The 20,679-nt window shown below is 57.9% G+C and overlaps 6 protein-coding genes across 6 annotated transcripts; 3 read left to right on the top strand and 3 right to left on the bottom strand.

The window, feature by feature from the left end:
- Positions 1 to 437: 437 nt before the first annotated feature.
- On the top strand, positions 438 to 1,729 carry B0T26DRAFT_655866 (Deoxyhypusine synthase; the record flags this gene model as incomplete). Its single annotated transcript, XM_060438661.1, has 3 exons — positions 438 to 661; positions 763 to 1,570; positions 1,658 to 1,729. 3 exons carry the CDS (start codon positions 438 to 440, stop codon positions 1,727 to 1,729), a joined length of 1,104 nt encoding a protein of 367 aa, XP_060291427.1.
- A 465-nt stretch (positions 1,730 to 2,194) lies between these two features.
- Positions 2,195 to 3,373, bottom strand: B0T26DRAFT_755846 (uncharacterized protein; the record flags this gene model as incomplete). The annotated part of the gene is made up of 1 exon (XM_060446017.1): positions 2,195 to 3,373. The coding sequence occupies one exon, from the start codon at positions 3,371 to 3,373 to the stop codon at positions 2,195 to 2,197; it is 1,179 nt and encodes a 392-aa protein (XP_060291426.1).
- Positions 3,374 to 4,336: 963 nt separating this feature from the next.
- Positions 4,337 to 5,632, bottom strand: B0T26DRAFT_743623 (hydroxymethylglutaryl-CoA lyase; the record flags this gene model as incomplete). The annotated part of the gene is made up of 2 exons (XM_060444286.1): positions 4,337 to 5,212; positions 5,282 to 5,632. The coding sequence occupies 2 exons, from the start codon at positions 5,630 to 5,632 to the stop codon at positions 4,337 to 4,339; spliced, it is 1,227 nt and encodes a 408-aa protein (XP_060291425.1).
- Positions 5,633 to 6,433: 801 nt separating this feature from the next.
- B0T26DRAFT_755844 (uncharacterized protein) lies at positions 6,434 to 11,784 on the bottom strand (the record flags this gene model as incomplete). Its single annotated transcript, XM_060446016.1, has 7 exons — positions 6,434 to 10,392; positions 10,442 to 10,576; positions 10,687 to 10,810; positions 10,875 to 11,069; positions 11,134 to 11,184; positions 11,242 to 11,478; positions 11,551 to 11,784. 7 exons carry the CDS (start codon positions 11,782 to 11,784, stop codon positions 6,434 to 6,436), a joined length of 4,935 nt encoding a protein of 1,644 aa, XP_060291424.1.
- A 1,127-nt stretch (positions 11,785 to 12,911) lies between these two features.
- On the top strand, positions 12,912 to 14,827 carry B0T26DRAFT_447436 (Fructosamine kinase-domain-containing protein). Its single transcript, XM_060435085.1, has 5 exons — positions 12,912 to 13,407; positions 13,498 to 13,616; positions 13,689 to 14,271; positions 14,338 to 14,521; positions 14,601 to 14,827. Exons 1-5 carry the CDS (start codon positions 13,353 to 13,355, stop codon positions 14,707 to 14,709), a joined length of 1,050 nt encoding a protein of 349 aa, XP_060291423.1. The 5' UTR covers positions 12,912 to 13,352; the 3' UTR covers positions 14,710 to 14,827.
- A 1,374-nt stretch (positions 14,828 to 16,201) lies between these two features.
- Positions 16,202 to 17,244, top strand: B0T26DRAFT_755842 (Alpha/Beta hydrolase protein; the record flags this gene model as incomplete). Its single annotated transcript, XM_060446015.1, has 3 exons — positions 16,202 to 16,360; positions 16,424 to 16,845; positions 16,944 to 17,244. The coding sequence occupies 3 exons, from the start codon at positions 16,202 to 16,204 to the stop codon at positions 17,242 to 17,244; spliced, it is 882 nt and encodes a 293-aa protein (XP_060291422.1).
- Between the last annotated feature and the right edge of the window lie 3,435 nt (positions 17,245 to 20,679).

The raw sequence follows: 20,679 nt of genomic DNA, 5'->3' as shown, positions 1-20,679 counted from the left end.
TTGTGGAGCGGCACTGCTGCCTGTCGTCTGCCTTCTCCGTACTGACCTTTGTACTCCGTACCGTACGTACGGGGCACGCACCCGACTCGGAACCTGTGGAAGGGATGAGCAGCAGAAATGCCCCTCACCTCATCAACCAACCGTTCGTGGTCGAATCTGTGACCCAACAGAGACATTCATCGACGTCTAAAAAATTCGGCATTTCCACCCCATAAACGCAGGGAGTCTTTTTTACGTTGGAAACGGCCGTCACTCTTTCAGGGTCCAAATCAAGGCGAAACAGCCGCTGGATTAGGGTTTCGATATCGAATCGTGGGTCTGATCTGATCTGATCTGATCTGATCCAATAAGCCACGGCTCAGGCTCCGAGTTTCTTTCTCGTACAAAGGAACTTCAACTGCTTCCAGCACCTTTTGGGAGAGACTCTCTGCATCAAGATGGCAGCCACACAGCCACCCACCGCCGCGAAAGAGGCTGTGCTGGTAAAGTCGGTCGAGATGCCCGAGGGCGCGCAAAAGGTCGAGGAGCTCGACTTTAACAAGTTCAAGGGCCGGCCTATAACGGTCGACGACCTCTTCCAAGGCATGAAGCACATGGGCTTCCAGGCGTCGTCCATGTGCGAAGCCGTCCGGATCATCAACGAAATGGTTAGCGACGTCTTGTAAAAGCGAACTCACCACAAGGAAAAAAATGGGGGGCAAGCAGCCTATTTTTTATTGTCCAAAAAAGATATTGTGTATGCCCCCAAGCCGCCGTGTACAGACTAACTAACTGTGTGTTCTTTTTACAGCGCGCGTGGAGGGACCTCGAGTCCGGGGACAAGACGACCATCTTCCTAGGCTACACGTCCAACATGATCTCGTCGGGGCTGCGGGGCGTGTTCCGGTACCTCGTCGAGCACAAGCACGTGTCGGCCATCGTGACCACGGCGGGCGGCATCGAGGAGGACTTCATCAAGTGCCTAGGCGACACGTACATGTCGTCCTTCAGCGAGCGCGGCGCCGAGCTGCGCGCCAAGGGCCTCAACCGCATCGGCAACCTGGTGGTGCCCAACTCCAACTACTGCGCCTTTGAGGACTGGGTCGTGCCCATCCTGGACCGCATGCTCGAGGAGCAGGAGGCCAGCCGCGGCACCGACGTCGAGGTGCACTGGACGCCGTCCAAGGTCATCCACCGCCTCGGCAAGGAGATCAACGACGAGCGCTCCGTCTACTACTGGGCCTACAAGAACGACATCCCCGTCTTCTGCCCCGCCCTGACCGACGGCAGCCTCGGCGACATGCTCTACTTCCACACATTCAAGGCCTCGCCCAGCCAGCTGCGCATCGACATCGTCGAGGACATCCGCCGCGTCAACACCATCGCCGTGCGGGCCAAGCGCGCCGGCATCATCATCCTCGGCGGCGGCGTCGTCAAGCACCACATTGCCAACGCCTGCCTGATGCGCAACGGTGCCGAGTCGGCCGTCTACATTAACACGGCCCAGGAGTTTGACGGCAGCGACGCCGGCGCCCGCCCCGACGAGGCCGTGTCGTGGGGCAAGATCAAGGTTGGCGCAGATGCCGTCAAGGTGAGTTTTTTTTTCTTATCTGGGTATTCCCCCCCCCCCTTTTTTTTTTTTTTTTTACTGGTGACGCTAACCGAGGGAATCAACAAGGTTTACGCCGAGGCAACGACGTGCTTCCCATTTATCGTAGCAAACACGTTTGCCAAAGAGGACTACGCCTGATGAGTGGCTGGATAAATAAAATTGAATTCTCAGGAACAAGCCGAAAGACGGCTCCAAGAACTCAATACGTGCGTACCTGCATGTCCATGTGAGATTTGTTGTTATAATCCTGTTATTCGCCCGTGATAAATTACTTCCCGCTGCGATTCCCCCTTTCAGTCTGGGTAACAAACAAAAAGTTGCAAAGAAAAGACAACCGCAGAGTGCAAGAAAGTAAGCAGCTCGGTCCAAACCGGCCGGCTACCATCCATCCATACCACATGTATCATTGTCTCCTCTGTTCTGAGAGAAAAGACAGCAAATACGTCCCAATCTATGAAGCCAGCCTTTTCCCCTTCCATATAACCATGTGTACACAACCCCCGTGCGCACTTTCCCGTCCCTGTACTTTCTTGTCCCTGGCCCTCGTAAATCAATAAACCGCACCCCCCATCACCAGCGCCCATATTATAACCTCCACTCCCATCACCACCCATAAAACCCAAACTCACTCCCCGGAGGCCCTGTCCTTGCGCCGGCGCGGCGGTGGCCGAGCCTGCGGTTCCGCGAGTCTCTGTCCCTGTCCCTGTCCTCGTTGTTGTTATTCTCTGAAGGAGCAGTGGTAGCGACGTTGTTGCGGGAGCTGCTGCGGCCGAGGAACACGGCGAACGAGCGTTTGTGTTTTCTCCTTGCTGGCGTCGTGGGGGCGCCAGTTGCTGCTGCGGTAATAGCCGTGGTAGTGGTATTTGTAGTAATGGTAGCGGGCCTAGTGGTTGTGGGCAGGGCAGGAGGACGGGGCATGGGCGATGGCAGGAGGGCAGCCGTGGCGGTGCTGGCGGCTCTGGTGATATTACTGTTGACATGATTGACACGGCGCGGCGCTTCAACATGCCCATGTCCTTGTCCTTGTTCAGGCCACGACCTGTGGCGCTGCGTCTGGGCCTGCGTTTGGTTCTGCGTCTGCTCACCAGCAACCTCATCGAGAAACGAGCGCAGGGCGGCCCGGAGATTACTCGTCCGGGGCCTCTTGCGAGGATCCACAGCAGCAACAGCCGAGCGCGGTATGCGTCCCTCTTCTTCTTCCCCCGCAAAAGAGGCACCAGCTGGTCTTTTTGTGCCTGGCAGAGACAGTTTGCCTCTAGGCGAATTGGCGGTGGCCGCCGCAGCAAAGAACTGCCTCTCGAACCGGCGGCTGCGCGCCAGCAGCTCGTGCTGCGCCGCTAGCGCCGGGTTGCGCTGCTGCCGCACGCGCGCCACGTAGTCGTACTGGTGCTGGCGCAGGCCGGAGCGCACGGGCAGGGCGGGCGAGGGCGCGGCGAGGTTCAGCAGCGGGACTGATGGCAGCGGAGGGAGCGGGCGCCGTTGATGGTGGCGTGGCTGGGTGGTGGTGATGGTGGTGGTGGTGGTGGGGGAAGAGTTGGCTGGCGTTTTTACTGCTGCGCTGTGATTTTTTGGCTCGCTCTTAGCTGTGATTGTTGTCGTGACTAGTATCTGCCGTGGCGGCGGCGGCCTGCTGTGTCGTTCGAAAACGGCGTCTGATTGTCCTGGCAGCCCGTCGAGATCCATCTTGATCGTGGCGCCGGCGTCGCTGTTGTTGGTTCTCGGTTTGAAGGGCGACTGTAGGATGTCGCCGCTGCTTTCGACGCCACCGTACTTGGGCAACATGGTGCTGTTACTGCGCCAGAAGCGAGAAAGCGCCTTTCGCACCCAGTTGGAAACGGGAATGTTTAGGTTTGGGTTTGGGTTTGGGTTTGGGCTCGGCGATGAGGGAGACATGCTCATATACGCTGGCTGTGGTAGCCGAATCCGAACTCGTGATTGGATGTCCATCCTAACAACGTGTGAAAGTAAGTGTGACGACGGCCTGGCAGCAGCAATTAAGGCAGTGCCTCGGACTCTCGGACCTAGGACGCGGTTCCTAGCGAAGCGACGAGATCAGATGGAAAGGGTGGGTCGATCTCGGGCTACGGTGTCTTCGTGGGCCATCACAATTTGTTCACTTCTCCGTCTGATGTATCTGGGGGCTATAGGACATTATGGCTCGGCCCTGCCTACAGATGAAAGGCGCAGAACGGCATCGCCATTGGCTTCTTTCTCTGCTCCATCCGAACATGAAGTGAGCTCGGTGGAGAGTGGGCAAGCCGGGTGCCAACAAGTTAACACGAGTTTAATTACTTGCAGATGAGCATCCCGCTCCAACATTCCGGCAATCTCCTTTGCCATGGCAGACAAGTCTTGTTCAAAGTGATCAGCCCATCGCCGAGTTATAAACGGTTGGAAGAAAGATAGGGGAAAGGACGAAAGGACGGCTGCAAAGCGGAGGCAGCAACGGGGAATGTTTCCATACAAAGCCAAAAGGGGGGGGGTTGGAGGAAGTAGATCGGGAATTATTACCAAATTCTACAATCCCAGAAGGAAACAATGACAGACAGACACCTAGATAGTGGGCCGTACCTTTGACACTTGGACAGCTGATAGTATTTACACACACCTGCCTACCAACACCATCACCACCACCACAGGATTTGATCTGGTAGCCTATGAACCATAGGCAGCCAGTCCCAAAGACAGCCAGCGTCCACGCACCGTACAACATTAACCATCCACTCCACGCAGGCACTCCATGCATTAGTTCGTCTCCGGACTGCCGGCCCTCGAGCGGGCGCCAATCACAGCTTTCCCGACGCTGCTCTCGTGGGGCTTGCCGACCTCGCGGGTGATCCAGGCGCCAATGTCGGCGACGGCGTCGAGGTCGACGCCGGTGCGCATGCCGAGGCTCTCGAGGAAGTAGACCATGTCCTCGGTGGCGACGTTCCCGGTGGCGCCAGGGCTGTAGGGGCAGCCGCCGAGGCCGCCGACGGCGGCGTCAAAGGTGCGGATGCCGTGCTCGAGGGCGACGGCCGTGTTGACGAGGGCCTGGCCGTACGTGTCGTGGAAGTGCATGGCAAGATCCTCAGGGAGGACGCCGGCGCTGCGCAGGCAGGCCAGCAGGGCGCGGGTGCGGGGCGCCGTGCCCATGCCCGTGGTGTCGCCGAGCGCGATCTCGTCGGCGCCCATCTCGAGCAGGTCCGTGGCCAGCTCGGCGACGCGGTGCGGGTCCACGTCGCGGCCCTCGAACGGGCACCCCAGCACGACCGAGATGTAGGCGCGCACGCGCAGGCCGCCGTCCTTGGCCGCCTGGATGACAGGCGCGAACCGCGCCAGCGCCGTGGCTATGTCGCAGTTGAGGTTGCGCTGCGAGAACGACTCGGTCGCCGCCGCGAACACGGCGATTTCGAACGCCGGCTTGCTGGCCTGCCCCGTCGTCTCGGCCGTCGTCTTCCCTGCCGCCGCGCTGGCCGCCCGCTGTGTCTCCGTCTCAAAGGCTGTGGGGTGGCGGGCGAAGATGGCGCTGGCGTCGTTCATGCCCGTCATGTTGGGCGCGAGGAACGAGAAGGTCAGGGGGGTTCGGGAGGGGATGTCGCGCTGGAGGATGTGTTGGAGGATCTGGCCCGAATTGCTCATCTACGCAGCCAGCCAGTTCAGCTTTGCCTTCTGTGTCAGTGACTGGAGGCAGCAACTGCAGCAACTGACCTGGGGCACCCATTTCGGCGACACAAAGGCGCCGGCCTCAATGCTCGACAGGCCGGTCCTCGCGAGCCTCTCAATCAGGTCAATCTTTGTAGCGAGCGGGATGGACTTCTTCTCGTTCTGGAGGCCGTCGCGCGGGCCGACCTCGACGATCTTGACGCGGTTGTCGAGGTGCGGGGGCGGCGAGTTGGTGGCGGTCGGGCCAGCGCCAGCGCTGCCGTTGCCGCTGCCGTTGCTATTGCCGTTGCGGCCTCCGCCTGGGCTAGTCGATGCCGTCGCAAACAGCCGTCGCCGCGCATCGCCGACGGGCGCGCACCGTGTAAAACGACAGGTAATCAGCGCAAGCCTCGCCATGGTTGTCATGAGCAATTCAGCCCATTACTCTGAGGCGGGAGAGGGTTCTGTTGTTCCCCGTAGGTGCGCACGAGCTAGGGAAGGGATGACGTCGCATAGCATCGGGTCAATCAATCAATTGGAAGCAGCCAACAAAGCACGTGACGTGACCGTCGCCTGCTCCCCACCCTGGTCAATACGCGCCTGGCAGGGGTCGCGTACCACGTTTGGTAAATGGATACGCACAGATACCTCCTGTCGCCACTGGACGTCACAAAACGCTAGAGAAAATTGAGAAAAGGAATATAGTTCTACAGTAAAGTATTGCCAGTTTTTTCGACAAGCTAGCTTTTGAGAAATCTACAGTTTGGGTCACACCACCAATCATCCATCCCCTATCCCGAGGATAGATACCCTAGGTAATACCTAGGTACCTCAAGTCCTATTGTCTCCCTCCACTGGCCCCGTGATGCACAAGAGTTCACCAAGGCCTCACACCCACCACGCGCGCTCGTCTCAACGGGTGTGGTGAAAAAAAAATAATGCAGAAAAAAGAAATCAGACAGAAATACTCCATACACCAGGGCGACACAGGCTAGAATGGGTTGTAAAGAACGAGAGAAAAAGAAGGGGAACGAGATTCGGGGAACGAGAGTCGGGGAACGAGAGTCGGGGAACGAGAGACACACTTCGTATGGCCATTCTATAGAATTGACCCTGCCTAGCCAGACAGCAGCAACAGCAATTTGCAAACTTAGACACACACCTACACCCACGCACAAATACACCTTTTGGGACAAAAAACAATCTGCTAGTCCATCATCACGGCGAGCGCGGCTCCAGCGGAACGACAGCGCCCTCCTGGACAATCTCGTCAAAGTTGGTCTTGTGCTCAAAGTCCAGGAAGCCCTGGAACACCACGAGCTCGTCGCGGTAGGCGAGGACGACCGTGGTCTTGGACACGACGCGGGCGATGGTGGCGCCGCTGTTGAGCCAGACGGACGGGATGAAGAAGTGGCGCACGTACGACTTTGACGCCGGCAGCCCTTTCAGGCTGATGGAGCACACCCAGCCCATACTGCTGAGGAAATACAGGCTCGACTTGTAGATGCCCAGCGCGCCCTTGGTGCCCGACACGAGCTGGCGCGCCGTGCACACCACGTCGACCTGGCGCGGCCATGCGGCCCCCGCTGCGGGCGCCGCCGGTATGTCGACCGTCAGGAACGCCGTCTCGGACGGCGACTTATACATGGCCACCGACTGGTGCAGCGTGCCGTAGCCCGCGCGCGAGCACCAGTCGTCGGCCGCCACCGTAGCGCCCGCCAGCTCGGCCGGCAGTGTCAGCTCGATGCCCGCCGCGTCCGTCTCGCGCTCGAGGCTCTTCCAGCGGAACACGTGAAGGCGGTGGCCGTCGATGAGCAGCAGGCGCTCCGCGTCGGTCGGGTGCTGCAGCCACCGGCCCGTCTTGCCAGAGTAGTTGGTCAGCGTGGTGGCAGCCCCGATAGGGAAGGCAGCGGTGGTGGGAGTAGGGGTGGGAAAGGTAGCGGTGAGGGGGGTGGGGGCGGGGATGGTGCCGTCCGTGACAGCGGGACCGGGGGTGGCGTCGTGGATCTCCTCGCCCCGTGTAGTTGACACCAGGCACATGGTGCCGTCGGCGCTGACGACGACCTGTAAGACGGTGTCGGCGGCGCGGAAGTCGAGGGTGTGGTCGAGCTGCTTCCACGCCGGGGCGGCCGTGGTGGGCGGCGCGAAGCGGGTGGCGAAGCAGCGGCGCGAGGCGTCGACGCTGAAGAGCACCTTGGTCTGCGGGTTCCACTCGAGGTGGCGGATGTCGACCATGCGCGCGTGGTACTTGAACTCGGCGCAGACCTTACCCGTGTTGGTGTCGTGCACCGTGATGGAGCCCTCCTCGCGCCCGCAAAACACGTAGTTGAGGTCTCCGGCCTGCGCCACCACCGTGATGTTGTTGCTGCCCTCAAACGACCGGTTGCACACGAGGCTCGACGCCGGCGTCAGGAACTCGTCCGAGTCCTCGCTCGAGCTGTCGTCGGCCATGCTCTTCTTGATGAGCACCGCCGGCTCCCACACGTTGCACGAGCTGCCCCGCAGGTCGAAGAAGCGCAGGCTGTTGGACGCGAACACGATGCCCATGATGCGCTCCTCCATCGACGAGATGCGGCAGATGAGCCGCAGCGAATCGAACGCGAACAGCGAGATGACGCACTCGCTGTCTCCCGCCGCCAGCGTCGACCCGTCCGGAGACGCCGCGAGCGTGACGGCGTGCAGGTGGTACGTGTTCCTCTGCTGCAAGCTCCACGGGTCGAGCGTGACAAGGTCGCCGTCTAGGTACGAGACCGCCATCAGGTTCTGCTCGAGCACCAGGTTGAACGCCACGTCGAGAATCTGCGGCGGCAGCACCCCGTCCTCGTATCCCTCCTTGACAAACGTGTCGACCCTCTCGTCACTGTCATAGTACGACAGCTTCAGGTGCGAGCTGCGGTACGCGATGGCCGCAATGCCGAGCTTGGGGCATATCCTCATGAGCGACGGCGTGATCACGCGCTGGTGTTGGTCTGCATTGTCCGAGTCCGAGTCCGTTTGCTCCTCGCCGAGAACCGGCAGGGCCTCGAGCCGCTGTCCCGTCTTGACGCGGTAGACAAAGACCTCGCCCGTCTTGACCGCCACGTAGAGCTTGGAGTCGTCGGGACTAAACTCGAACCACAGCGCGTGGTCGGGCATGGGCACCGTCCACAGAGGCTCCTGACGGGGACCCCACATCTTTATCCACTTGATGCCGCCAGACACCAAGACGTTGGTGAGCATGCCCGAGGCAAGGCGCCGGACAGGCTCGCCGTGCTGGAGGTTGGCCACGAGCTCAAACGTGGTGCTGCGGTAGACCTTGATCGAGCTGTCCGAGAGCCCGATGGCAAAGTAGGGGTCGAAGCAGGCGATGGAGAGAACCCGGCTGGGGTACGAAAAGGAGGTGAGGCGTTCGTCCCACTCCTCGTTGAACGAGCAGATCACCTTCTGGCGGAACTGCTTGGCGAACTTGGACTGGATGACCGACGACTTGGGGCAGAGCAGAGGGATCAGCGTGTAGATGATGGACGGGTTGAGGAGCAGGTTTGGCCCATAGATGGCCCCGAGCCGGGTCAAGTCTTCGAGGAACCTCAGCGTCACTGAATAGTCGGGGTTTAGGGGCGAGCAAGTGATAACCTGGCGGGTAAGATACGACTTGAGGTGCTTGATGGCCCGGCTGAACATGTACAGCCTGCTCGTCGTCGCCACCCTCTCGATCCACGTCAGCACGTTGGAAGAGATAAAGGCGCCGAGCAGCGGCAGCAGGTTGTGCGTCGCTTCCGACGGGGTGCAGTGGGCTATGTGGTACGAAAAGTTTGCGATGGCATATTCGTCAAAGACGGTCTCCTCCGCGTTCACCTTGGAAGGACTGGGCCGGTGTGCTCGGGGCGGCAGGAAGTTCTTCCCGTTGAGATGCTGCAGACAGAGCGTTGCGATGCGCGCGTGCGACCACGACCTATCGATGTAGAAGCCCGACTGCTCTCCGGTCAGGAACTCTTTGACCGTCTGGTGCATGACGCGGATCTGGTTGTCCTCGACCGTGATCATGTTGCCGCAGATCTGTGCGAATCTGTCCGAGGTCCGCAGCGTTTGGTTGATGTCCAGCCGCACCACCTCTCTCAGCTCCTCGGTCGTGAGAGGCTTTCTCGCACAGACTACCCACCTGAGAATGCACAGCGACAGCTCTGCATTCGGCGACGCCTTAATGTCCGCGAGGATGCCCTGGTACAGCCCGCTCATCTCGGTGGGGACCTGGTTGAGAGTGTCTCGCATGGCCTCGATGCTATGGGCCTCGTCGAGGCGGTCCATGATCAGCGACGCCCAGAGGAAGATGCCGTTCGACTTCTCCATGATCTCGGCCACCAATTTTGTTTCAGCCTGCTCCTCGCTGCCAAAGCCCTCGAGGATGTTCGGCGACAGTCTTGACCTCACAAAGATCTCAATGTCCTTGAGCGACTCAGCCTGGCCGGTGTGCATCTCGACTCGCTGGATCTTCTCTTGGTTGAGGAGGCGCTCTACGAGACCGTTGGGGCGACTGGACATGAATATTTTGAGAGGGAAGGACGGATCGATCCTTGCGAACATGGGGAGTAGAACCGAGAGAGCCTTGGACGGGCATTCGTCGAGGGCGTCAATGACCCAGTACTGGGGCTGGGATAGGGTCATTTTGAAGATCCTGCCGAGGAACAAATTGCTCCAGACCATCGTGTGGTCACTCTGGCTGTTGATGGTTTCGCCTTCCTCGATCATTGCCAAGAATGTGTGGCGGATCTGGAAGTTTGATTCCGCCATCTGGAGGGCGAGCGAAAGGAGCATGTGGGAAATGCTGAACCTCTCGTTGGCCTTGAAGTAGAAATATGCGCAGTCTAGGTTGTACGACTCGAGATGCCTGATAACGTGGGTCGACGCCACGGATTTTCCAGAACCCGGTGGGCCGTTAAGCCACAGATATCGAGGTGCCGAGCCGGCCGGCTCCTGCCTGGAAGGGTTGAGCGTGGTTACCTTCATGTTGGAGTCGGCCTCTGATGGGTCCTCAACGAGCCAGTCCTGGAAGGAGGCGTGTTCGGTCAGCCATTCGCAGGATCCATCGTGGAGCTTGTCTACCACTCTGTTGAAATCGCCATCTGGGCGGTCAGGTATGTCAAACGCAGCCGCAATCAACTTCATCTGAGCCTTGTGGTTCTCAAACCTGTCGGCGATGTCTGCTATCGTCAGCAAAGTCCACAACTGGCTCCAAGGGGGTTGACTTACACTCCTTCTCAATCTCCGCAATGGTCGTGTTGAAGCAGCGAAGCAAAATGTTGTAGTTTGTGTCTTCTGCAGTTTCGAACTTGACGACATGGCGATGATCTGCTTGCAGGAATTGGGTATGCTCACCAGGCAATCCTTTCCGGTGTCGTCAGCTATAGTTGGCCAAGAGCACGAGGCGAAGAGCACGAGGCGGAGAGCACGAGGCGAAGAGCACGAGGCGAAGAGCACGAGTTGTGTTGACTTACCTAGCACGGCCGACTCCTTCTCAACGACGGTCAAGTACTTTGGACCAACCTGGGTTGGGAGGCCCTCGAAGAAGGACCAGAGATGGACGTCCTGACATACATGCCGGAACTCGTCATTGATGACCTGGATTTGGATTTGCGCATCAGCAACGGGACGAAAAAGAGTCACGTAACATCGGAAAACCCACTTGAAGCGTCCCAGAGCCGGGAATAAGTTCCTTGACAAAGGATTTCGACCCGGAAGAACCAAGAGACATGGAAATAAATGTGGTCAAGAACGATGTCGAGTCAGCCCCCCTGTGCGGGGTCGCTAAGAAGTACAGACTGTGGATTCTCTTCGCAAACTCCTGATAGATGGGATCTCTTCTAGCGAGCAGGTAGGCCTGGGCAGCAAACATGTTAGCGATCCCGAAACGACTGCACGGTCAGCCGGGGGGTTCAATTTACCTTTTTCACAATCAAGCCTCCCATGCTGTGTGCCACGAGCACAATAGGGGTCTGTAAATCCGGTCAGACCTCGCCACCAAATAGGTCTCTTGGGGAGAAGATACTCACATTTCCATTCTTTCGCAGGCTCAGCGAGTTGTACAAGTCTGCTAGTAGAGCTTGGCCGTAGTCGTGGATGGTCAGGGTGCTGGGTTGCGACTTGGTCCAGTCCGAGTCGTAGCCAAAGCTGGAGATGCGGACATGTCTGAACCCGGCTTCGGAGGGAAGCCATTCCTTGGGCCAGAACGTCGAGGGGTCAGAGGTCGCGCTCCACGTCCTCCTCGAGCCGCCGTTTAGTCCGTGGACCTGAAAGATGCAGACAGTGAGCACAAGGTTTCACGCACGGGATAGGAGCTGGTACGCGAATCGGGGACGTACGAAAACGAAGTCGACACGTGGCTCTGAGGGCTCGTGCAGCAAGTTCAGCCCCAGTGCGCCTCTGAGATTGTCCGGGGTTGACGTCTTGGACTTGTCAGTTGTTGTTCGCCGCAGGCTCTTGAGCCGTCCACGGAAGCCGCCGACGTGTTCCGCCTCTACGGGAGTGGTGAGATCTATCTGCTTGTCTCCAGAGCTCCACGTCGAGCTCTGCTGCCGGTTCTGAGAGGATCCCATGTTAGCTTCCGGTCTGTGGGGGGTCACCTCCCGGCACAGGGGGCACAGGCGGCTGTGGGCACCTGGGCACTTGGGCACGGGGCACGGGGCATGGGGCACGGGGCACGGGGCACAAGAGGACTTGGGGCTCGGCTCTGGGGACCTCACCGGCGTCGGTTGGTCGAATTCCATTGTTATGTTCCATTCGGAGGGAATCCCCGTTGTTGTCGAGGACGGATTCGGCTTCCCGGCGAGGGGCGGCGGGGGATTCTTTTGCGCGGAGAAAGGCATGGGAGGACAATCAACACTCGTTCGGAGTCACTGGGACCGCAGTGAGACGAGCTGACGGGTAAGACAGCGATTTACTCGGTTTTTATTACGAAGTTGACGTAAGAAGCAAGGTGAAACTTTGCATTGCAAAAAGGCTCGGGGGGCCCTTGAACAAAAAGAAGAAGCTTGGTGGAAGAGGCCGATTGTTTTCCTGTTTCCCGAAGGAATTGCAAATGCGTCCCAAGGGGGCATTGCCAGCGAAATGATCGCCACGGCCCTGGCGTCGCATCTCGAACGCATCTCGATTCAGTTTGGGCTTGTTTCGGCAGATTGTGCGGGACCTGCCTGCCTGGGGCTGTCGACACATCCATCCGCGTGGCGGTCGGGCGTTTCCCCGTTCTCAAATAACCGAACGGCCCAGTCGAGGTGCGGCAGCGGCTTAGGTCATGTGTCAGGATGCAAATCTTGAAACGGCCTCCAAGTTCGGACGTGGGTCTCGGGCTGGGTGTGGCTGCGGCTGCGGCAGGAAGCCCGTCTGCCGGGCCGGCTTTGTCAGAAGGCCTATGGCACGTTGCTGCGCCGCTCGAGACGGCCAAGCGAAACACCCGACGGCATCCAATGGCTGACTCGATGGTGACGGGAGGAAATGGGGAATGCGAGCGCTAGAAAAACCAAAAATCAGTTCTACAGTGCAGATTGAGGACCAGTCAGTCTCTGTCGAGGTGGAGACCAGACACCGACATTGTTGCACGATGAGGAAGGTGCGAATGGCTGCCTCTCAACATTTCAAGTTCTGTCTCACCGACGGCCACCAACAGACCAACCCCGCCTTCCCGACCCATTTTTTTCTCGGCGCAACACAAATCTAACCTAGATCTGAAATCAATTTAACTGGCCGCCGTTTTCCGGGTCGGCGCCGGGCGGCCAAGCCTTATTCCGCGTGTTGGCTGCAGGATATACGTGAAACAAGACAGGTGACTGAGATGGACGACCGGATTTTCGAAACAGGCGAACCAGTTGGCCGCGATGCTGACGGCCGCACCAGCAACAAGCCAAATCTGGCCCCCCCGAGTCACGGAATCGGCCTGCGGGCTCCTGGGAAGGCCGCGCGCGATGGTGAAGACGCATGTATTTGGTTCTCGGTCGCCCCCGTGCGCTTTTTGAGACGAGCTGCTCCTCGACCCCGTTCCCAAGACTTGACGCATGCACTCACCGAGGCCGCCGTCGTCCTGATTCTGTGTAAGCTTATTCGTCCACACTGCATTGTACTGAATCGAATCGAATCGAGTTGAATTGAATTTGTCACCGTCCACTCCGCAATGGCAACCGATGAGCGAGATGTGGAGCAGAAGCTCGACGAGAACCTCTTGGCCGGTATGCGGACCCCCTCATGAGTCTATCATCTTGGCCAGCCAGCCTAGTCTGCCTCCAGATATCCAGAAACGTTGCTGACCGAGATTGCAGTGCTCCCCGAGGGCGGCAAGGTGATGTCTGTGACTCCCTCCGGCATGAGCGATTACTGCAACACGTACCGAGTCGAAGTGGCAATGCCCGATGGCAGCTCGCAGGTCTTTTTTCAAAAGGTTTGAGATATTTCCCTCTGGCAGAACTGCGGCCACGCACTCGAGATTTGGGGCTGACCCGTGAGATAACAGGAGTCGGCGGGCGAAACGGGGTGGGATTTGATGGAGGCTGCTTACAAGTCGGAAATCACTGCGCACGAGTTCATTCCCGAATTCCTCCCGAGACCGATCACGCTGGGCACGTACAAGTCGCGCCCAAACGTCCATTTCTACCTGGCAGAGTTCGCCGAGATGATCGACGATGATATTCCGGGCCCCGAAGGCTATATGTCGGGCCTCATTGCCCTCCACACTCGCAGCATGGGCAAGTCGCCCAACGGCATGTTTGGGTTCCCCATCAACACGCGCTTCGGTAACATGGAGCAGGAAAACGGCTGGAAGGCGACCTGGGAGGAGTTCTGGAGCGAGCAGATGAGGCGCTACCTCGACAAGGAGGAGGCGGGCCGCGGAGTGCCCGACGCCGAGCTGGCGAGACTGCGCCCGCTGTTCTTTGAGAAGGTCATCCCTCGCTACCTGCGACCACTGGAGACCGGTGGGCGCTCCATCACGCCAGCTCTGGTGCACGGGGATGCCTGGCCGGGCAACATCAAGTACCGGACCGACGGCGAAACCGTCTGCGCTTTTGACACGTGCATATTCTGGGCCCACAACGAGAGTGAGTGGTTACCCCTTTCGCATGCTCTCGTGTCGATGCTTTCCTAACCTGTAGTCGTGTAAATAGTGGATCTGGGAGTCATCCGTAACCCGCGCTACCCTCTCGGAAAGCCGTACCTGAAGGAGTACTGGAAGCATGTTCCGATTTCCGAGCCAGAGGAGGACGCCGACAGCCGGAACAGCCTCTACCTGCTGAGAAACCAGGTGCTGCTCGCGGCGCTGTATCCCCAGGACCACAAGCTCCGTGAAATGTAAGAACTGTTCCCCGCTCCGATTGAACACGGACTCTTTAACCAAAAGGACTGCTGTGTTGACCACCCGCCATGGCAGATTTGTTAGCAACATGCGATTCCTCGTCGACCGCGTGCAGGCGGAGGAGGATGCCGCCAAGAAAGTGTCTCAGCTCGCCGACAGCCTTCAGACCCAGGCTCGCCTGTAAGAAGTTAGTCTGGAAGGGGACAGAACTTTTGCAGTCTCTGGATGATATTAGATGCTTGTATGATAATGAACGATACTAGTAACTTCTCACGCAAGTTGAGTTGTTCTGTTCAGGTTTCATGCTGGGCCGTTAGAAACTCCCTCGACTTTTAGAGAGAGTTTCATGTGTGACTTGCATGGGGGCCGCCGGTAAGCTTGAGGCTTTTGAGTTTGATTGAGTAATTAGATTTGCAAGCACTGTGGCCTCGTGTTGCCCAGGCAGTCACATTCGTTTCACGAGCCACCTTGACAAAACTGGGCAATTATGTTGTCTAATTTCTGCTCGAAAATTCAAGCCACTCTACAGGTCGGCGAAAGCCAACTCAGTGTTCAGTTAAGGACTGCTAGACATGGCTAGACCTAGCCCGAGCTTTTCATTGTGAATATGAGCAGAACTCTCAGGGGCATCCGGACATTTCATGACAAACACGATGACACTTCCGCATGGTTTCAAGAATGAGCGACATCCAGTTGGCCGCAAACATTGGGGCCGACGGAGCGAGCAGCTTTCAAATCCGCTGGCGGTAGCTGCCAAGTCTCCGGTTCCGAGTCTCGGTCCTGTCAGGTCCGCGGCGAGTCCAACAATTCCCGTGCGATGCTGCCGGCCTGCGATTCAATCTGAGGAGCCGCCCACACCACCCTGGAGACCGCGTCACGTATGACTATTCGGCGACCTTGACGGCCCATGTTGCCCAGGCAGACGGTGCGGACATAGCCGCCTGATTGACGCCTAAAATCACTTTACTGTATCCGCAGGGCAAGGCCGGAATCCCCAAGCTTGTCCATGGCTAGGCTAGAGTCGCGAGACGGCTCACGAGAGAGGGGGTGTTTTGGGGAGTTCGGCCCAAAATAGCAGCGCACCCAAACTAAAACGGCGTCCGGACCGTGACATGAGAGCCCCGAGAATCGCCTGCCCTGGTTTTCCGTTCGCCAGAGGACACGGCTGAATGGTCGCGATAGCTAATTCGTGCGCTTGGGGGGAAGATGGCTCTTTGCAGAGGTTGCCGAACCCAGGTGCCGACAGGAACGGACCTGGCGCCCGTATTGGCGCAATATATAGGTGTCCAACCCTAGACCAGGTCTGCGGTTCAGCCGTGTGGGGAGCCGTAAGCGTGTCGCTTTGATTGCCCAAACATTTAACCGCCCGCCCTTTAGCCACATGCCCGAAAACAATCCAAAACTGGAAACTTCTCTGGTTGTGCTCCGGTGTTCCTGCGTCTGCTGCCCCCGTTTCTACCTGCCGAGTTCTATCTCGATGGCTGGTTGCGGCGCTTATCGTCCCGGGGGAAAGACGTCGTCATCCTATCCACGACCGACGATGCAACCCGAGCAAGCGCGGACAGGATCTGTATATAAGTCGCGATTGCCGACGTTGCTGGAAATGGTAAGAACTGTGATCTGCAGTTAGCATCCTCTTGTCCCATCTCAGCTCACCCAGAAGGAAATCGCCCACCATGCTATTCCGAAGCTTTGTCGCGCTCGTGGCCACGGCCGCAACGGGCATCTGCGCTTCGCTGCAACAGGTCAAAGACTTTGGCGCGAACCCGACAAAGATTTACATGTACATCTACGTGCCTGACAAACTTGCCGCCAAGCCAGCCGTCATTGTCGCAGTTCGTATCATCCCAACCCCATTGACTGAACGGGAATCTGAGCTGACCTTTGGCGACGCGTAGCTCCACCCGTGCGGCGGCAGCGCGCCTTCGTGGTACAGCGGCACAAAGCTGCCATCGTACGCCAACACCAACGGCTTCATCCTCATCTACCCGGGCACGCCTAACTATAGCAACTGCTGGGATGTGAACGGCGCGGCCACGCTGACGCACGGCCAGGGCGGCGACGCGCTGGGCATCATCAACATGATCAACTACACCATCAGCAAGTACAGCGCCGACCGCGACCACGTCTACGTCATGGGCTCGTCGTCGGGCGCCATGATGACTAACGTGATGGCGGGGTCGTATCCGGACGTGTTTGAGGCCGGGGCGGCCTTCTCTGGCACGGCGCACGCATGCTTCGCCGGCTCCCAGGGCCAGCCCACGCCCTTTGGGGCCAACCAGACGTGCGCCCAGGGGCTCCAACACACGCCGCAGGAATGGTCCGTGCTGAAATCCACCATCCATGACAGGGGATTTTTCCCTTTTTTCTTCTTTTGCAGAGCCGCACTGATGCTGACTGGTTACTAACCTCTTTCAGGGCCAATTTTGTCCACAACTCTTACCCCGGGTACACGGGTCGTAGGCCCCGCATGCAGATTTTTCACGGGCTGGCCGACACGCTGGTGCGGCCGCAGTGTGCCGTCGAGGCGCTCAAGCAGTGGTCGGCCGTACTCGACGTGCCCTTTGGCAAGAACGTCTCCGGGGTGCCGTCGGCCGCGTACACGCAAATGATCTATGGCGACGGCACCAAGCTCCAGGGCTTCTTCGGGGTGGGGGTCGGCCACACGGCGCCCGTCAACGAGCAGCTGATGCTGAAGTTCTTCGGCATCCTCAGCTGAGCCACCCTCGGATGGGATTTGCGGGGTCCGCACTTAAGGGTCGACGACTTAGCGTTCCTCTCGCTCCGTGTGCTGCTGCGTAATAAGAACGGAAAGGAAAGGAAAAGAGTTGGGGGGAGCGCGATTGCTTGAAGTCGGCCCGAGCTGCGGATGCGTCTCCCGGTGTTGATTAGCGTGCAGCTAAGACACCGAGGAGAGAGCCGCGTCATAACCTTGTTACCTTGTACTTGCCTAGAAGTCTAATTATATGTCAAAGTTGCCTAGCAAGGGCGCGTTTGCTGTCAGTTGGGATTTTAGTGCCAGCGGCTAATAGATGCAGGCGTTGGCGAAACGTAGAAAAATTCTGGCTAGATGTCGAAGGAGCGCTCGAAGCAGTCATGATGTGGAAAAAAAGAGAAAGGAAGACTAGACTACAGTACAGGGTAGGTTAGAAAGTTATGGAAGGTAGGTATGCTTAAACCTCTGGTAGGCATCTCGAACTCGTAAATACACTAATAGGCGCCGTACCTTGGGCCGTGCAGCACGCTATAAGCCAGGTGCCGAAGATGATAGTCCAGCGTTGCACCAAGTGTCAAAGTGCCGTGCCGTTTCGGTGCACGCACGAAAGATCACCAGACAAAATGCGGACAGGTGAGAAACGTCTGAGGTGGCCTGGCTGTGGAATGGAAGCTTCTGGCGAGGTCAGCAAGTGGACGGGATTTGCTTGGGCTTGCGTAGGGCCAAGTGGATGCTGCACCCGCAAGGCCAAATTCCCCAACCGTGCTCCATGTAGGGCTATCAGTCATCCGTCCTGTCATCAGCCCTACCACGAACAACGGTCTTGGCCCTCTGGCGACCCACTCCTGCCTTGTCCATTCGGTGCGCTAGGAAGGAAGCGGAAAGGCGCTGCACACACTTGGTCGCCCTCCTGCAATTGTTGAGGGCAGAACGGGGCGGAGCAGGTGCATTGAGCATGTACTGTAGCAAAGGCAAGCGCGGGAGGTTGACCAATGGCGCTGGAGGGACTAGACGATAAAGGTCTGGGCAAACGGCTCAAGCAACCTGGAAGTAGTAAGCCGGCTTACCATATTGGGAAGGAAGGGGGGTGCGAGAGAGTCTTGGGCGTTATTTCACTGCGCTTTCCTTGCGTGTCTGGGCGAAAAAAAAAAGGAAAAACCAGCCCCAGACTCGCAGCTTCCACTGAAACCTACCTACCTACCTTGGGCGGTGGACAACACTCTCCAGTCTGCCGCCCCGGATCTAGACGCGCGCGGGTGCCGATAAGTTAGACAAAATCTCAGTGTTTCATTGATGCACTTGGGGCTCTTTAAGTTGCCGGCGGCCGACGATCCACGAAACCATCGACTTACTTGGATGTCGGATGGAGACTGTCCGCTGCGCGACCTGTACCAGACGGGATTGCTTGCTTGCCGGTCATTGGCTTCCGCGTGACATCTGAGCCGACCGGCGTCGTCTGTCTCCGACGCAGCTGCCTCGACCAGGCCCGTGACTCAGACCGACTTCAATGTTTTCTTGCAGTTGTTTTATTTCGAACATTGGCAGCCTTGTCCAGAACCATCGAGGCCTCTTGTCCAATTGGTCAGACGTTAATTACTCTTGCACTTGCCTGCCGGCCGACGCATGAGCAAAGGGGGCGCCGCTGACTGCTCTCGATCTGACGTGACGGCGGAGGCCTATCCGATCAATCAGGAAGCTGCTGACACTGAGGCTTTGCATTCCCGATTCCCGTATGTCTAGGACTTTGTGGAAAGAGTTTCAAGCCTTTGTTTGGCACATCTTTTTCTATCCGATTCGTGAATTGAACTACCTGTCTCGGGAAGCTCAGCAGTGGTCCTTGTCTCCTTGAACACGCGAATATCATCATCAACTGACCTATTGCACTTCACTACCTTATTCGCGTCTCTATCCAGTTCTAGTTAGCTGTTGAGGACCTGCGAGTGGAAGAACTACGCTCTGAAACCCGTAAGCATTGGATATTTGCCCTGGCGTGTCTCGAGGTTGGCTAAACAGGCCATCGCAGAGGCACAGCAGCCGACTGGATTGCTTATTTCACCAAAACCCGCCGAAGCTTAAAGAACTTGCTTATACTTTGACCATAGCCTCCCGATTGGAGGCCGTTCATGGGGAAGCCCCCCCGCCATTTGGGTGGGTGTCGAAGGAAACATGTCATTGGCTCTCGGATATCTCTTGCCCCTGACAAGCATTGACAACTGGCGTCCATGCTTCTGTACCTGGGTAACAAACTGACCACCCAGTGCAAGGATTCCGGAGATTTGCTTAAGCGCCCTTTCGACAACGGTTCCTTGGCCAACTGCTTCTGAATAGCCGCGAGAAGGTAGGACAGCAGAGCCCAACACGATATACAACTTTAAGAAGCCAAAGCTTCGACGGTTTTTCGAATTTGAAAGCCAGAGCACGAGATTCCAGTCCTACCGCGGCGACATCAAGGGAGCGAGATCAAATCTTGGGAGCCATCTCCATGACGGCAAAATAATGTGGAAAAGGGGTTTGAAATTCTGTATCAGGCCCATGGCGAGCTAATTACACGAGGCTTTGGATTACTCATTGGCCTTTGAATTTCTTTATCAGGCCAAGGTGCGACCCCCACGTGTACCCTGTGCGTGGCCTACACCCCAACGCCATGTTCATAGGCCATTGTCACCGCTCAATATTAGGACCGCCGTTACCCTTTTACCTAGCACCACATACATCGTGAGCAGATGGGCACCTACCTCTTCCGTCGTGCTTGGCGACCGGAATGGAGCCGAGTCTGCATCCGCGCCAGAATGCTGAAACGCCAACTTGCCATCATGCCCGCCGCTGGACAAGATAGCAGCGGAGGCTGTCGGACTTGCCGCCAGCTACTTTGTGGTGAAGATGGCGTCGGTCATTCCGCTGCTTGGTCGTGCCAACAGTTCGGAATTCAGCCTCGCCGACACTAGTCGTCCAAGTTGCAGAGACGGGATGCAAATAAATGGCGACACAATAGCCTCGAGATTGGCCGACACGATAGAGGCGGCTGTTAAGGCGCACGGCATGAAAGAAGGCTTCTAGAAGGGTGCTTTGGCCCTCTGCTACCCTTGCATGCAATCTCGCGGCACATGCGTCGAACTTTTCGAGAAGACGATCCTTCATGCAGGCCAAGCAAATCCTGTAGCCAAACGCGCTGCCCGACGGCCAGCCACCAGGATCCCGTTGCTCTTTTAGGATCGCGCTTACGGTGTTCCGGGTCGAAGACTCCAGAATCGCCACCCATGGCACCAAGAAGCAGAAGCAGCCCCCAGCTTTCCGTCGGCACCATGACGGCGACGCACGCAACCCTGTCGCTTTTCCATATGGGTCGGCTCTCCTACCGCTCGACAGCCACAATTCGGTCCCGTCATGCATGCAGTGCAGCGCAGTGCAGCCAGACTTCTTCTAATTATTGCCCGCCCA

Source organism: Lasiosphaeria miniovina (genome assembly GCF_030549165.1).
Source record: "Lasiosphaeria miniovina strain SMH2392-1A chromosome Unknown B0T26scaffold_7, whole genome shotgun sequence".
Classification (NCBI taxonomy): domain Eukaryota; kingdom Fungi; phylum Ascomycota; class Sordariomycetes; order Sordariales; family Lasiosphaeriaceae; genus Lasiosphaeria; species Lasiosphaeria miniovina.
The sequence above is the reverse complement of the archived record's forward strand: the minus strand, read 5'-3'. Positions and strand labels throughout refer to the sequence as shown.